Source organism: Nothobranchius furzeri, chromosome 15 (assembly GCF_043380555.1).
Source record: "Nothobranchius furzeri strain GRZ-AD chromosome 15, NfurGRZ-RIMD1, whole genome shotgun sequence".
NCBI lineage: Eukaryota > Metazoa > Chordata > Actinopteri > Cyprinodontiformes > Nothobranchiidae > Nothobranchius > Nothobranchius furzeri.
The window spans coordinates 48,331,855-48,348,736 of record NC_091755.1 but is presented as its reverse complement, the minus strand read 5'-3'; the positions used below and the strand labels follow the sequence as shown (position 1 = coordinate 48,348,736).

Sequence of the window (16,882 nt, the reverse complement as noted above, 5' to 3'; positions counted from 1 at the left end):
GATTAGATAATCACACGTCTGAGAGCTCTTTAACAAAGCGTACCAAACACGAGCTTGTGATCAGTTTAGTAGACTAGACCTGTGACTTGTCACATAAACATCATAATTTACAAGGTACCTACCAGCTGCTAAAGCTCACGTTCACTTGTTTTTCTCAGTAATTGCGCTGTGGTCGCTAGTATAAATGAATGCCTTGTGAGTCGATATTAGAGCTGAAACAACTAATCAACTTAATTGGTTATAATCGATTATTGAATTAGTTAACTTATTTAATCATCAATTATTTGTTTTATAATCACGTTTTACCGTAAGCAAACATTTTTTAACACAATCTGTTACATCGGTTACATTCTGGTAAATTTGCGGCCAGTGTGTGGCAGTAATGAGCCACCAATCTACCAGTGGAGCAGTAGAAGAAGAAATCGGCCAATAGGCGCCCTCGTTTTTCACCACACACATGGCTGACGAGCATGCTCACAATGAGCAAGATGGCGGAGGAAGAAAAGGTACAGGAGAAAAACAGAAACGATAAAATTAAAGATAAAACCCGAACCAAAACATCTAAAGTATGGGAGAACTTCACTCTGGATGCAGTGAAAAGATGGGTGACCCGCAAGTTACGCAAAAAACGATCTAGCATGGCACGGCTTCTGTAAATGAACATCCGAGACGAAAACATGTCGGTAGTTGAAGCAGCGGAAGAGCCAGCCCGGTAAATAATTTCCACCTAATAAGTAAATAAACATGTTAAAGACAGCGGCCCCTCGCTATAACGCAGATCACTTTTTGTGACTTCGCTGTTTCGCTGACTTTGTTATAGTACACGGGATCTTGTTTTGCCAAATTTAGCACATTTGTTTCCAAGAATGTTCTCGTCCAGAGAAAAGCAGCACAAAGCCATAGCTATGTTTCTCCCTCAAAAAAGGACAACTGTGAGGAAAAGGATGTGGGCGAGCGGGGTGCGGGTGAATAAAACGCGGCACAGTTATACTTGTATACTTTAAAATCTATTTAAAATAGATTTAAAGTAACAAGTAAAAAGGATTTCTCTGAACTTCCTGTTTAAGCAGCGAGTTTAATCTAGAATAAAATAAAAAAAATCTAATTAGACTATCAGAAAAATAAAGCCTTTCAGTGTAGAGAAACACACTTACACCTTTGTGAGGCTGTCCATTTCCTCTCGAGTCACCGAGTCGTCAGTGTGAGACAAGTTCAGGAGAGTTGGTACATTTTATAATCGCAACTCTTAGTCTGAGTTAGAGCCAGGAAACTGCACAGCTGTTGCATCAACGTGGATTTCATGTCCTGGACTTCTCTAAAACCTCTGTGAAGCAGTTTGATTGGTCTTCCGTTTCATTACATCATCACACGCGTGAATAAGAGAAACATAAATAGTTGTTTATTATTCTGTATTGTGTCCTAACACCCCCCCCCACCGCAGCGTGTTCACTGTACCAGCCGCTCCATTGATTTTAATGAGACTAGGTGTGCTTCCTCCTCCTCCTCCCTTCCTCTTCATCCTTCCCCTCCATTCCTCCTCCACAGCTTTTTATCTCCACCTCCCCTTTTAAGCCAGTTGAACCCCGTCAACAGGAAGGAGAAACCCAACTCACTGTTCTTTCATTTGACAGCTCCTCCACCCCCGCCTTTCTTCTCAGGCTCAAATTTGTCTTTTTTTTCCCTCTTTGTCTCCATCAACCCCCCCCCCCCACCCCCACCCCCCACCCCCGTTTATCTCTTAGGCTGGTGGTTAGTGGGCTTTAATGCACCATTGTTCTGGTATCGGCACATTTCCGGAGGCTGTCACTCAACATAAGGCCTCGGGACCACAAACCTCTTGGTCCAGTTGCCTTACGTGCTATCACCTGTCCCCATGCACACACACACGCGCGCACGCACACACACACGCGCACCTGAAGCGAATGTCAACAAAGCCCTAATCTTAGCACATGCAGACGCGTACCAGCAAGGAAAGCAAGCTCCAGAAGATGCACCTGAGCTCATTCAGAAACATGGTCATATCCTCCAAAAGGCTCACCGGGAGGGCAAAAGGTCAAACAATAAGGGCACCGGAGCAAGAAGAGTGAACTTCACACACAGACACATTTATTTGTGAACACACCAATTAACCCCGTCTCTGACCCGAGGGTTTGGAAGTGACACTTGACCCCGCTGCTCGTCCTCACTGGTGTTTTGAGTTAGGATGGACGGCTCTGCATCACCAAACTGACCGTGGCAAAAGGAGTTAAGGTCCAAACTGCATCAGAAGCTGTCGCTGCAGGCGAATTCGTGGATTCAAACTTATTTTAAACAAATCCTTAAAGTGGAATTTCTGCAGCTTTTAAAAGCCACTGCAGGCTTTAAGCTTTAAACACTACGGATGCATGATTTAGCAGCAGCAACACCGCTGTGGGCTGATAATAGAAATAAGCTCTGTCTTCGAGCTGCAGGGAATACGGCATGAGGATGCTTCTTTCCTTCTCTGGGATACATACTGGACTGGTGGGAATGCAGAGGCTCTTGACTGGTCTTGTAGGTGTGGAATGGGAGTCTCTATTTGTGGATTCAGCTTGCCTGTTTTAGGAGGACCATAAACAGGGCGACACCACCCACAGTGATGCGGACAGACAGACCGGGTGGACCCTGAGGGCACCGGAGGCCCTAAAAAAGAAACACCATCTATCTTATCTCAGCGCGAGGAGGCACTGGGACCAGCGTTCCCATCGGCTTCCCATCCAGCATGTCCCTTCAGCCTTTCTTCTCTCATAAGGACCGAGTCAGCAGAACTGAATGATACGTTTTAGTAAAACAAGCAAAAAGACTTGATCTGTTTCACATTTTCATCTTTTCTGGATGCCAGTCATTACACACCCCCTCAAAAAGTAAAAGGTTGGTAGCACTTTACAATAAGGATCCCTTTATTAACATTACTTAGTGCATTATTAAGCTTTAATAAACAAAAACTCCCTTTATTAACATTACTTAGTGCATTATTAAGCATTAATAAACAAAAGATCCCTTTATTAACAATGCTTAGTGCATTATTAAGCATTAATAATAAAAAGATCCCTTTATTAACATTACTTAGTGCACTATTAAGCATTAATAAACAAAAGATCCCTTTATTAACATTACTTAGTGCATTATTAAGCATTAATGAACAAAAGATCCCTTTATTAACATTGTTAACAAGTGTCCCAGCGGGGTCTGCTTAGTAATGCATTAAATAATATGGTTATGCACCTGTTAATAGTTTATTAATGTTTAATAAAGCACTAAGTACTGCTAATGAAGGGACCCTTAATGTAAAGTGTTACCTCTCCTGGACTTTTCTTTGAGCACGTGACAGCAGAAGAGTCAGATGAAGCTGTTTTCTTCATCTCTGCTCTGACCTTCACGCTCATGACCATCCATAAGGTCTTCCACATCAGGCTAATCAGAGAAAGCCCAGTGACCTGGACACACTTGTTGGCTTGGTGCTCGTTCACTGAGTCACTTCTGAGGATTTGGTCTGCAGAGGAGAACTCGGACTGACTTCAAAGCGTGGGACAGTCTACTCACCACAGACGAGTATTAACAGAGAGGCTCGCATCTCTGGGCGCTCATCAACCTGTCAGACAAGACTCCGGGTCAAACTCAAGAAGCGCACGCATCACTTTAGAAATCTGCTTTATGAGCATGAGGTTTTTCTTCTTCACGGGACTTGTTAAAAGTCATTCCGCTCCCACGTATGTAAGAAAAGTGTGTGCTGTAAAAACAAGCCCTAAAGCGGGAGAAACACGGCTTTCTGACCAGCTTCTACTTCCGGTGTTACGTGATGACAGAGGGAAACAGAACTCACCGTTTCGGACCCGTCTCAGGTGTTCACCTCGGTGTTTCTGGAGGAGCCAGCTTCCTTCTGGGCCACTTGTTGCTGCTGAACCTCGATGGAGCCTTCAGCTGCTGCGCCTCTGACTCAAAACCCGGACTGGACATCCCGGAGCGGAGCCGAGGCAGGAAGGAGGTGTTCGTGAGAGGGTGGGGGTTCGAATCCCAGCGTGTGTAAACCTAAAACAGCACTTTAAATTATATTATAAAAACATGATTTTAGAGAATTACTGGGCGTGTTTACACCCCGGAAACCTGGAACGTGTGGAAACATAGACAACCTGTGTTTCTTGCAAGTTTTGTGGGATTATACATTTTATTTGAAAAGCCTCTCCTGGAGCAGAGACTCGTTTAGACTAGAAGGGTTTCTTCGAACACTTTCTATACAAACATGTTTTTTTGGTCCTTTGTTTTTACTAATCTTTTATATTAATATTTATCGTACTCAAATAAATCTAAAAATGGAGAATTAGTACCAAATCTCCTAAATAGAATACACAGATTTTCTTCATTAACCTTATTTATGTAAATCAAATTCACAAGTCACCTGAAACTGCAAAAAAAAAATCATTTTTTATAAAAAAAATCTGCTGTCATTTTGATGCAATTATGATAATGTCCAATTCAGTCAATTCTACATGGTGTCCTGTAGTTGGTGGCCATGTTGCCTTGCAGCATGAGGGTTGCAGGTTCGAATCCCAGCCACACCCAAGAAATCCAATAAATGACAGGGTCTGGAAAAGCTGTGATTATAAAACTACAGCCAGGTGTGTACAAAATAGTGGAATTCAAAATCTACACAATTTTTTATCTAAACCCTAGTTGTATGAAGGTGTGTTTTCTGCAGAACCCGTCACACGTTTTACTAAAAGCCCACGTGTGATTTTGAATCAGAGCAGGAATGCAGCTTCCTGGTGGATGGATAAGATCCCCTTTGATCAGCTTCAATGAGCTCAGCTGCCACCTCCTACAGGTAAATCTTACATCATGACCAGGTGTCTCCATGTGTGGACTGGAGAACCAGATGGCATTTTCATCTCTAAGAAACAGGAGTAGCCTTATATTCTCAAAGCACGACAGAAAAGAGGGAGATGCTCTCAACCAAGGTCAGGGTGAAACCCAGATTATCTTGGGTGACATTCTCCAGCTTCTCCGGGTATCCAAAGGCGTTCCCAGAATACAGTTCGTCACCTCTAAAATCAGATTTTTTTTTGTCGTACAGTAAGTTAGCTGGGATCTGGTCACTCGACCTGCAAAGATCCATACCAATATCTCCTCTTACTGAGCTTTGGCCTCAATAACAAATTGAATCTTCGATGATCCAGCTTATGAAAGTGAAATTCTCGTGAGTTTCTAATCTCTGCCGACAGCTGAAGCTCCGTCTCACATGTGCAGGTGTTTCAGACCCAGCCGTCTCTGCTCTGCAGAAGAAGACTCGATGAAAGTTTATGTCAGTTTAAACATTCCCTGTGCTGCTGGAGGACAGCCTCCCTTTGTTAGAGCCCAGGACTGAGAACCACAAAAGGAGAATTTCAGAGCTTCACGCTGGGGAAAGTTAGATTTTAAGCTTAGGCACGAGTCTTTAATAGCAGATAGCAGTGGCTTAGCTCCTGAGTGTTCACATCTCAAACTGAGAAAGAAATCAAATCTATATTGCAACAAAAATAAGTGAAATTAAAATTGGCCCTTTCCACCTGCAGATTGTCCACCAGAGGGCGGGTTTCATCTGGATGCTTTAAGACCAGAAGCAGTTTGGTGTGACTGGTCTGCAAGAATTAGATTAGATTACATGAGAGCTGGTGATTTAGGACGAGATGGCAAATATAATTTACTTTATTGATCCCACTGAGGAAATCGTTTCAGGCTCCCGTCTGTACAGCGGCCAGGAGGCAACTTCAGGGTCAAGATTTAACACGTTAATACTATTTATTTAGAACTTGAGAGGAGGCTTTGCCTCATGTTATTGGTTAATTGCTTGTGGAAGCACCAGCCTACTTAAGCCAACACAGATTGGACTCAGGTGTGGCTGGATGGGACAAACACTTTTTTATTGTGTGGCGAGGACTGTGGCTGTGTGTAAAGGACTCTGCGCACTGTCAATGGGGCAAGTAACGCATTCACTGAAACCCACTTTAACTGCTGTAAATGGATCATGGACATTTTGGAACAAGACAACATAATAAACATCATCAGAAATAAACTCAAGCTGCATTTCTTTAAGCACACGTAAAGACCACCTGCAACAGCAACCAGGTAGTGCCAGTGTATAGGGCATTGGCGCTACACACACTTTATAGAATAAACCACACTTATATGGACAAGTTTAATTCATGTTCAACACACACAACGTTTGGCCACATCTGCATACTGAACCATCTTGTTGGGCATAGGGCGCCCTCTTGTGGCTATAAAATAAAACAACTTTCCTACAGCAGAAAGAGAAGACAGACACACACACACACACACACACACACACACACACACACACACACACACACACACACACACACACACACACACACACACACACACACACACACACACACACACACACAACAAAGTTGGTCTAACTGCATCGTTGTCACCCTCGGACCTTTAGTCCCAGACAGGTGTGGTCCAGGTCACTGACAGCCGCCACCCAGCATGTTTTAGTTGTATCTCTGCCCAGTAGTTGAATCACCTGGTCAGTAGCTCACCGAGCGCTGCAGAAACCTGTTAATCATCCACGGATTTAAATCGAGTGCGTTGAAGTTCAGTGGCTCTGGAGGACCAGAACTGGACTCATTCCCTCATGAGAACACTTCGGGAACCTACAGTTTCATGTCCCAAACATCTACAACGGTCCACATTCTTCAAACACGACTAAAACCACAAACAGCCCAGATGGGAAACAAGGTCATTTTAAATTGTAATCAGTTAAGATACAATGGTATTTTAACTTTATTTTAGAAGAGCATCTGACCTTCTCTGGTGTCTGCTGGAAAAAAAACCTTGACCAAATGTAGCTGAGGACCCCTGGAATAAATAAAACAATTGACTACATTTCCTAAATGGAATTTGAACTCACAACTTCCATCCTGTCAGCACGTTCGCACAGGGCAGCTCTTCTAAAATAAAGTTCAAGTATTATTTTATCTTAATGTGTCAAAAACCAAAAATTTGCATTGTTTACTATCTAAACTGGTTTGATTGTAGCTGTAGCCGTGCTCGGGGAACGCAAACCATCACCGACACTTGGGACATGAAACTCTAAAGGCCCCCGAGTGGGAGGCGCCAGGGCCCAAAGAAAAAAGGCCTAGGGCCTAAAGGGTTAATTAGTAAGAGTTGACTGGCTTTCTGATTTTGGAATGCAAATTGTTTCAAATTAAGATTTTTTTTTTTGATGTCCCACTAATCCAGATTAGCTAGGAGGAAAAAATAATCTACATCAAACAAAAGTTCAGGTCACAAGATTTATTAATTTGTCTGAATGGACACATCTCCACTTTACAAAGTAAAAGTATACATTTATATTTTTCATTAAAAAATTGACACATTTTTGTGTTATAAAATCGAACATTTTCATGTATTTATTATAAAGAATGACAAATGTAGCAAAAATACAGGTGAAACTCCAAAACTCAGAATCTGATGCTAAAGACTATTAGTGTCAGTAATCCAGCTCAGACTGCGAGACCATCTAAAGGCTCAGCAACCCTCTGCAGCTGTTCTGGGTTCATCAGCTTATTAAAGTGTCACACTTGATTCTGACAGTTTGGACAGCTGTAAGCCATAATCATCACTATTATAAATGTCTGGCTCTGAGTCCATCATGTATTACTCAAATAAATGAACTTTTGCACCAAATTCTAATTTTATTCTGACAACATAACTAATATTTTTCAGAATTAATTAGATGTAAAATCAAATAAATCAATGATCTTGGTCAAAACAATGAAACAAACATCTCTTAATGAAAATAGCTTGAGGACATCACCTAATGTAGTGATGATGTCCAGGAGAGAACGCGTACAGTACATGAACAGTAGCAGGTAACGGTGTCTTAACACTCGACCAGTAATGTTTCAAACAGTGAAAGAGCAGCGCTTTGGGTGACGTTTGTCTGAGTCAGTCACCGGATCAGACACACCTCAGCAGCAGATAATCAGACCGGAAACTTGTAGTAACATCATCATCATCATCATCACCTCCTCACTGACAGCTGGTGTACTTCTGCAGCTGGTCGTGGATGGCGTCTCGTACGCTCGTGGCATTTTGCTTCAGATCTTCCAGCTCGTCGCGCTGTCGCTGCATCCGGTCCTCGTTGACCCTGAACCTTCTCTCCAGATCTGCCAAAGAAGAGAAGCAGAAGGAGCGGAAGGCACAAGTAATTACCGCAGAGGCCGTGTACGGGAAGCTGAAAGGTGACAAGTCTCTTTTTTGTTTTATTATATTAGTAAGTAAATAAACAATAATGAACAAGAGTCTGCTTCTAGACCTGCAGAAAGAGAAAGAAGAGAAAAACAATGGGGCACACGACAACACAACAGGAGCAAGCTATCACTGCGTCAACTTGAAGAAATACTGAACAATCACGCGATATGAATCATAGTGCATTTAGTGGCAACGACAGCCTTAAGACAAATGTTGAACGTGCCCAAGTCCATACTTATGAGAGCACCATGTGAGCACCTGTGTGTGTACACGCACATGTTTATGTAAGGTTTCTCTAAAAAAGCGTCCAATAGAGAGTGTGAGGGGCCACAGATCTGCCCCCCAAAGATGCGCAGGAGACGGGGGGAGCTCCAAGTCCCAGAGATCCAGGCACTGCCCCAGAACACAGGAACCCCAAGGAGACTGCGACCAGAAAAGCCCCCGCCCCCCTCGAGAGGCGCAGAGGATCGCCCCGGGGGGGTCACAACCAGCAGCCGGCAGAGACCCGGGAGATATCAGCGGCAAACCCACAGGCCCGCCCGTAGCCTCCCACCCCCTAGCCGGCGGAGCCCGGGACCCAGGGGTGACCACCCCCGCCGGGGACCCAGCAGAGCCCAGGGACCCAGACCCCACCAGGCAGCCACCGGGACTGATCAGGCAGACGCCAAAAATCTTAAACCCCCTGACCCGGGAGCCACGAACACTCAGGCAGACCAAGGCACCGCACCCCACACCAGGTGTGGCAGGGGGAGGGGAGACGAAGATCTATATCATCAAAAGAAGTCCCAGGAGAAGGGAGGAGTCAAAGGTCCCACCTGACATATACAGTCATACACAAACACAGTCACACACTCCCTCCCTCATGCTCACACACACACATACAACCAAAGACTTACAAAAATGCACGCCGGACACCCACTCATGCTCCCCACACACACCCTATTCACTCTGGTCCCGGTACTGCTGCACATGGGGTACAACCATCACTGGTTCCCAGAGATTGACCCTTTCTGCTGGGGTGATGATGAGCAACCAGACCCCAACCGGACGGCCCGATCTCCCTCCTAGCCTCCAGCCCCAGGAAGCCAAGCGACAACAGAGGTGTGCTAAGACCCCCTAGTCTCCCTCCCCCTGCTCCAATATGGTGCACTAAAGTGCAAAACTATTGCCTACACGTGTCTGCAGCACGATTAGACACACATTTATATAGTTTATCAGAAAAAAAAGAGTTGATTTGGGGGTGACTTGCTCTTTAATGTGAACCATATTTTAAACAGCAGTTCTGAGACGTGGCCGAGGTTAGTGTGAAAACGTTTATTCCATAAAACATCGGTTAGTTTGTGGATTTCATTATCTAGCGCTGTAAAAAAAACCTCCCAAAGTGGGAAAATAAATGTCGAAGAGCTGGGAGCAGCCAGCTGGACTCACCATCCAGTTGTTGAATCCCGCTCATGGCGTCGTTGAGGAGATCTTCTGCATTCTTCTTCATGTCTTTGGCCTTCTGGTGGATGCTGCTGAGATCCCCAGCCGCCCCCCCCAGAGACTCCATCTTCAGCAGCAGCTCCTGGTACCGTTTCTCTGTGTCGTTGAGGTTCTGGGAGACAACCAGCAGGTTAGAACGTCTCGTTTGTGACAACCTGGACTTGGGTGAAACGTTTCATGTCAGGAGCGTTTAAGTGTGTACCCACCCGCTCCAGAGAAGACGCCTGGAGCGTGGCGTTGTTGGCCTGAGCCTGGGCGTCTTTCGCCATCTGCCTGTTCATCTCCGTCTTGTTCCTCAGAGCCTCCACTCCCACGGAGAGGTTGCTCAAACGCATCATCGCGTCCATCTGTGTGTCCTCCAGCTGCTGCAGCCTCTCCTCCACCTGAGAGCAGGAACAGCAGTGATCCGGTGGAAGATCAACAGAGCTCTCGTTTCTCAGCCAGAGTTCGGCGCTTGTACCTCAGAGGTGGCGTTCTTGGTGCTGTCGAGGTTGTCGCTGGCTTCCTTCAGGGCTTTCTTTGCTGTTTCTACGGCTCGCTCAGACAGATCCAAAGCCTGCTTGGTGTTATTGACCAGACCGTTCACCCTCACAGCTCGGTTCCTGCACAGTACCAAAGAAATTCAGTAAACGATTCCGGTTTAAACAACATTCACCGCTACAGGACCTTCTTTAGCCTTACTTGGCATCTTTAGCGTTTTCAAGCAGCTCTTTAGCATCTCTGATGATCTGCGAGGTTTGATTCACAATCCCTCCGACGTTGGTGAGGTTGGTCAGACTGTTGTTAATCTGCTTGATCATCTGGCCCAGATTGGTTCTGTTGAGCGGCAGCGAGATCGCCAAGACCTGCAGAGCCACCTTCTCGATGCTTTCAGCGTCTGCTCCTTCCTCTGGAGGGCAAAAGAACGAAGACGAGAGAAAATAAACGCAGTGTGACAGCAGGAAGCGTCGGAGCACCAAGAAAAGAAAACTCGTCCACAGACCGTTCAGGAAGTCTTTGATGTTCTTAATGAGGTCTTTAAGCTTCTTGTTGTTGCTTTCAAAATACTCCTTCTTCCTCTGCGCTTTAGTCAGAACATTCACGGTCTGGTTCTTGACGTTCTGGGTCAGAGAAGCTAAATCCTGGAGCTGGACACAAGAAATAACACTGATAAATGTCTCCAGTCATGGAAAACATCAGCTTTCTTAAGATTCCCTGCAGCTTCTCTGTTTGGACACTTGAGGGCAGCAGACACACTTTCTTCATGACTCCCTGCAGTTCCTCATCAGCGGCGTTCAGTCTCTCCGAGACGTTCCCGGCTTTATCCAGCGCTCCGAGAGCAACGCCCGCCGTCCCGTTGCATCCTTCACCACCACACGCGTGGTTACCCTGATCGTCACGGCAACCTGCACCACCACACCGGCTTTCGGGGCAGCTGCCGTTGCTGCTGGAGTTGCTGTGACCGCCACAGACCTAATTAACATTAAATAGAAAACAATCCACAACTTCAGGTTAAACATAAACATAAATATCGCCAAATGCAGCTACGTGGAGCACTTCCTGCATGCAGGGGTCAAAGGTGGCTGAAATGTATAAAAATTTGTGCTTAATTAACCAGAAAACAACTGGAAGAATAAATCAGGTGAACGAGTGAAACTTGGAGCTCACCGTGTCGCTGAGACGAAGGACCTTCCTCTCAAGGTCGTGGCTGTTTTGCTGCAACTCGTTTAATGAGTTGTTCTGAGCAGCCAGAGCCCGGAGCAGCTCGTCTTTTTTGACGTTCATCAGCTCCTCTGTGACGGCTCTGGTTCTGTTGGATTGTTCTACCGGACTGCCAGGGCCCGACACAGAGGCGTTGCATCTCTCCTCAGCCTGCAGGGACTCCCTGTTGTACTTCTTCACTTTTTCAAACTGATCTGTATGAAAACAGGAACAATTGTTGTCCCGTTACGGACAAAAATACTTCACTTTACGTTCCTGATGTGACGTTTCTTACCTGCTATCCCGGAGGTGAGGTATTTGTCCAGCAGCTCCTGTTTGTGAGCCACAGTAGCGTTGACGTCCCTCAGCTCTTTCTCCAACTCATTCAGGATCCGCTTCAGCTCCTCGTCCTTTACTGCTGTTGAGTTCAACTCCTGGCCGATGTCCGACAGCCGTCCGTTGGTGAGGAGAATCTCTGTACTGAAACACGAGAAGGGTTCTGCTCAGTTAAGACCAAATAATGAATGAGATTACAAACGTCCAACTGCTTGCCCACCTGAGGTCGTCGATGCTCTGCGCGACCAGCCGGTGGACCCCGTCGGAGTCCCCTGCACCGATCAGATCCAACACCTTGTTCAGATTTTTCTCCAGCTCCTTGATGCGCGTGTCCCCGAGCCCGGGAGAGATCCCGCTTTCCAGGATCTTCTCCACGGTGTACCGGAAGTGGTCCAAGTCCCGTTTGATCATGCAGACGTGGTCGTCCCACAGCTGGAAGCACGGATGACAGGGGACACACCTGGGGAAGTCGCCGATGAAGCCTCGAGCGCACTCGTTGCACCGCCTCCCAGTCACTCCGTCCCGGCACTCGCATTGGCCCGTTTTTCGGTCACACTGGGCGGTTTCTGAGCCCAGCGGGTCACAGCTACACTCTGAACAAAGGGACAGAAAAAACAGCACACTAGATTTACACTGAATCAGCACGCCGGACGTTTAAGCAGATTTCAAGTTCTTTCATGGAATGCCTGCATTTAAATTCAAGAACACGTTAAATACCAGTAATACTTTAGATCGTTCCACAATCATACATCACATCATACATCCCACACATCTGACTAGACTGGTTTAGATTTTTTTCTTCATTTAAAAACAAACTGGTGTTTTATTTTTTTTAACAACCTCATCTGCATATAAGTGAGACTTAACGCCATGCCTGCATAGGAGGGCCCTCAGTGGGGGCAAAGAGAAGTGGGCCCAGAACGGATCCCTGCGGTACCCCCCAACGCAGGTCCTCCCAGGCAGATGAGGTTTCACCCACCATGACAGAAATTCCTACCTTGGAGCTGACCCATACTTGACCCATTGTAGGGCCGGCCCGGTAATACCCACCCAGTCGTGGTCAATCGTGTCAAAGGCTGCATTTACATCCAATAACAACATCACCGTGGCTTCACCTTGCATTCAGCATCAGCAACAGAGCTGATTCAGTACTGTGACCACCCCTAAATCCTGACTGGAATATTTCAAACATCTCTAATTCACCTAGAAAAAACAACTGATGGTAGACCACTTTCTCCTACAGCTTAGCCATGAAGGAATGTTTAGAGGCGGGCCTGTAATCATCCAATACAGGCACATCAGAAGCTGGCTCCTTCAATCGCAGCTGGACTACCGTTGCCGTCGGCGATGATGGAACAACACTCGTGCTTAAGCTGCCATTTATAACAGTCGATGGGCCCAATGAAGAAAATGCCTCTCACAGAGACAAGGTGGCGCGGCATCAAAGGGAGAGCCAACCGGCTTTTGGTTTGCACTCGTCTTTCCAGCTCAGTTAGACACCAAGTCAAAAGAGGCCAGCACTGCGCTGAGAGGAACCGGTAGCATTGATCCAGAAAAGGAACCTAAAATTCGTGCTCTATCATGGTTCTCCTTTAAGTGGCCCCGATGTTCTTTTGTTGAGATTTAGTTAAATAAATGATTGCCTATTTTCAAAAGGTCCTGAAACAGTTGTGGTTCATTTTCAGATCCTGGTTCTGGTCTATAGGGCCTTACATGGACAAGCACCATCTTACATTGGTGATCTTCTTAGTCCCTACACCCCCAGCAGGTCCCTGAGGTCCAGTGATCAAAGCCTACTGGTTGTGCAGCACCAGACTGAAGGTCAACGGTGACAGATCATTTGCTGCTGTGGCCCCCAGACTCTGGAACTCTCTCCCCCTGAGCCTGAGACCAGTGGACTCAGTGGTCTCCTTTAAAAAGCAGCTGAAGACTCACCTGTCCTGGCTTTGGTCTGACCTTCATCACCCTCTCCTTATTCTGCTCTCATTTGCCGGGATCCACCGATTTCCCTCTTTCCTTAAAATTATTTTATCACAATTTTATTTTTTGTCATTTTAAACCTATTTTCTTATATCTTTGTTTTTGTGAAGCGCCTCATGATTCTTGTCTTGAGAGGCGCTTTATAAAAGATCCCTTTCTTTCTTTCCTTTTAACCCTGCTGCTTCCTGCTCTTTATCCGGGAACCCCTCCTGTTCCTATGCCATTGTCAGGTCCTACCGTTAATGCTGCAATTAGCTTAAAACATGTTTTCATGCCTCTTAACCTTTTAACTCCCCCATAGCCTTTGTTCTCTTTGTTCCTTTGCATTCATCCTTCACATCTAAACCCTAACTATGGGGAAAAAGCTGCAAGAGGACAAAGACATGACACTGCAGCACAGAAAATAAAGAATAGTGAATTTTTGTTTAACTTTATACTATGAGCATGTGGCAGATTACACCAGGTAAACAGATGGATGGCAGTAAACAGATGCACAGGCTCCTGAAACACACAGATTGTTGCTTCTGTGTTTATTTTCTGCTGCTGAAACTCACCAATAACTGCCCAGAGTAAAGCTACATGCTTATAAGCAGCTGCTGATAAAAACAGCACTTTGGTTTCTGAGATAATTCACCTCGGCACTCCAGCCGCGGGTCTCCCCAGTGGAGCGGCTCGCACTCGGTGCAGCGTTTCCCTCCGAATCCCGGACGACACTGGCACTGGCCTGTGAACTGAAGACACACACACACTCTGTCAGGAACGTTTCCAACACTCCCAGGCTCGGTTGGAGCCGCGCACAAGCTTCCTCACCAAGTTGCAGTGAGGCCCCAGGGCGTGTTGCCGGTCACAGCTGCAGGGCTCGCAGCCTCCGTCCTGACCGAAGTTCCAGTGGTTCTCGGAGCACTGGTCGCAGCTGTGGCCGTTCACGTTGTCCCTGCAGGGACAGTCTCCGCTCTGGCGGTCGCAGTGGCACCGTCCCTCGTGGCAAACCGACTCCAGGGTGCCGGACGGCACACAGGTGCAAACTAGGGTCAAGGATTAAGGTGCTTATCGGTTTATTTGCTCTACTCCAAGCTCTTTTATGGTAAGAGGCACTTACATTTGAAAATACGATAAAATAACCGTTGAAAACTTTACATTTGAAGTGTATTTAAATTCTGCTTCTACGCATATTTGGGAAACTTAGAGGAAACTGCCTTCATCACTCACGTCTGCAGTCCTGGACCAAAGCGTTGCCGAAGTAGCCGCGTTCGCAGTGAGAGCACGACGGGCCGTCGGTGTGGTACAGACACCTCAGGCACTCGCCGGTACGTGAGTCACATGACCCAGGTTCCTGGGTGTCGATGTTATTGTTGCATTCACACGGAAGGCACCGTCCTCCGGGCTGCTCTGGATTGCCGTAGTGACCGGGGGCACACCGGTCACAGCGGGAACCTCGGATAAGAATAATTCATATGTTTACGAATAGTTCTGGCCTAATTAAAGTATTCAAGCTGACTAACGGAACAACTCATCTGCTCACCTGCATAACCTCGTCTGCAGGTGCAAACGATCTGATCCGAGGTGGCGTTGGCCTGGCAGGAGAGTCCGTTAAAGTGGTTTGAACCAGGGTTCCCAGGGCAGGGGCAGGGGTGGCAGTGGTCCCCCGAACCAAGCACCGGGTTTCCGTAGAACCCGTCCACACAACTGAAACAAATCACATCGGCCATTATTCCCAACGTTGTAGCAGGAAGCAGAGGAGGCGAAGAACGCCGGCTGGCTCCTCACCGTTCACAGTGGTGTCCCGCTGTGCTGTCCCTGCAGTCTGCACATTGTCCCGTTTGGGGGTGGCAGAGGTCAGCGTGGCCGTTGCACTGACAGGGGACGCAGCTAGGGAAGCCCCACTGGCCCGGTTGGCAGTCCGAGCACCGCCGGCCCATGGCTCCTTGTCTGCACGGACACTGACCGGAGAGCGGGTCACACTGGTGACTCAGGGAGCCGTCGGAGTGGCAGTTACAAGCTGAGCAGAAGGGAAGGAGGTCCTTCAGAGATTCTCTTCTCTTTTTCAATCATAAAAACTAATTCTGCTTCTCAAGGGAACAGAAGTTATAGGTTTAAATCCTCCTTTTTTTAAGGACGTAGCCATTTTACCATTAGGTATATTTTAGTTTTTAACAGTAAAATTATGCATGCTACCACAATGGACAACTGCTGACCTGACCTTCACTCCTAGTGAATAACTGAGAACGGTTGGTTTACCCGTGCAGCCGTTTGCTCCAAAGCCGTAGGTTCCCGGGGCACACTGGTCACAGCGTCGGCCTATGACATTCGCTTTGCAACGGCATTGGCCTCCGACCTTATCACATTCACCGCTCATTGACCCCTGAGGGTCACACTGACAGGCTGAACGCAGCAGACAGAAATCAAGAATAATTAGTCAATAGTGACACATTTTCATTCCTGAGCTTTAAAACTTTTCGTTTACTCACGCAGAGCTCCGTCATGGAGGATGGATGAGATGCTACAGATGAGTTTGGAGCACATTTCGGCCAGAGCGGGCATCGGCGTGATCAGGAAAGAGTCTAGACACATGTAGCGGATCATATCGTCCCGGTGCTGCTCTGCCGCTGGAGCGTTGCCTTGGAAACCAGGAAGCTCAGTGTATTTGGGAATCAGCACAAGCTATTAAGACACAGTAATAAATTAAAAGAGCTGAGTTCATTATGCGTGTGTGTGTGTGTGTGTGTGTGTGTGTGTGTGTGCGTGTGCGTGTGTGTGTGTGTGTGTGTGCGCGTGTGCTCTGTCTTCTCCATCCCCACACTGTAAAAAGAAAAAGTTGATCCAACTCAAAAAATTGCTTCAATTGGTAACAAGCAATTTAATTGTTTATCCAACTTTAATTATTAGTACAATTTTAATAATTTAGGTTGGGTAAACTTAATTAAATTGCTTGTTACCAATTGAAGCAATTTTTTGAGTTGGATCAACTTTTTCTTTTTACAGTGAGTCGTGAGGGATGGCTGCTTATACTGAGCCAGGATCCTCTGGAGGTTTCTCCCTGTTAAAAGGGAGTTTTCCTCTCCACTGTCGCTGCATGCTTGCTTAGTATGAGGATTGCTGTAAAGACTCTGACACTAGTCAGTGA

At 46.5% G+C, this 16,882-nt stretch overlaps 2 protein-coding genes across 4 annotated transcripts in view; both read right to left on the bottom strand.

Annotated features, from left to right (window-relative positions):
* Positions 1 to 3,978, bottom strand: part of lamb2 (laminin, beta 2 (laminin S)) — a 60,823-nt gene extending 56,845 nt beyond the window's left edge. The window contains exons 1-2 of the mRNA XM_015968731.3: positions 3,842 to 3,978; positions 3,562 to 3,610 (exon numbers count right to left, since the gene is read on the bottom strand). Coding sequence (XP_015824217.3) covers positions 3,562 to 3,592 — 31 coding nt within the window. The 5' untranslated portion in view covers positions 3,593 to 3,610; positions 3,842 to 3,978. The remainder of the gene's footprint in view (positions 1 to 3,561; positions 3,611 to 3,841) is intronic.
* Positions 3,979 to 7,305: 3,327 nt separating this feature from the next.
* Positions 7,306 to 16,882, bottom strand: part of lamb2l (laminin, beta 2-like) — a 75,612-nt gene continuing 66,035 nt past the window's right edge. For all 3 annotated transcript variants that reach the window (XM_015968733.3, XM_015968734.3, XM_054746202.2), the window contains 17 exons: positions 16,227 to 16,419; positions 15,997 to 16,140; positions 15,526 to 15,757; positions 15,281 to 15,444; positions 14,968 to 15,192; positions 14,569 to 14,783; positions 14,393 to 14,489; positions 11,999 to 12,371; positions 11,738 to 11,922; positions 11,410 to 11,657; positions 10,999 to 11,214; positions 10,745 to 10,889; positions 10,444 to 10,651; positions 10,223 to 10,364; positions 9,969 to 10,145; positions 9,709 to 9,874; positions 7,306 to 8,195 (listed from right to left, as the gene is read on the bottom strand). In XM_015968733.3, the coding sequence (XP_015824219.3) occupies positions 8,059 to 8,195; positions 9,709 to 9,874; positions 9,969 to 10,145; positions 10,223 to 10,364; positions 10,444 to 10,651; positions 10,745 to 10,889; positions 10,999 to 11,214; positions 11,410 to 11,657; positions 11,738 to 11,922; positions 11,999 to 12,371; positions 14,393 to 14,489; positions 14,569 to 14,783; positions 14,968 to 15,192; positions 15,281 to 15,444; positions 15,526 to 15,757; positions 15,997 to 16,140; positions 16,227 to 16,419 (3,267 nt within the window). In that variant the 3' untranslated portion in view covers positions 7,306 to 8,058. The remainder of the gene's footprint in view (positions 8,196 to 9,708; positions 9,875 to 9,968; positions 10,146 to 10,222; positions 10,365 to 10,443; positions 10,652 to 10,744; positions 10,890 to 10,998; positions 11,215 to 11,409; positions 11,658 to 11,737; positions 11,923 to 11,998; positions 12,372 to 14,392; positions 14,490 to 14,568; positions 14,784 to 14,967; positions 15,193 to 15,280; positions 15,445 to 15,525; positions 15,758 to 15,996; positions 16,141 to 16,226; positions 16,420 to 16,882) is intronic.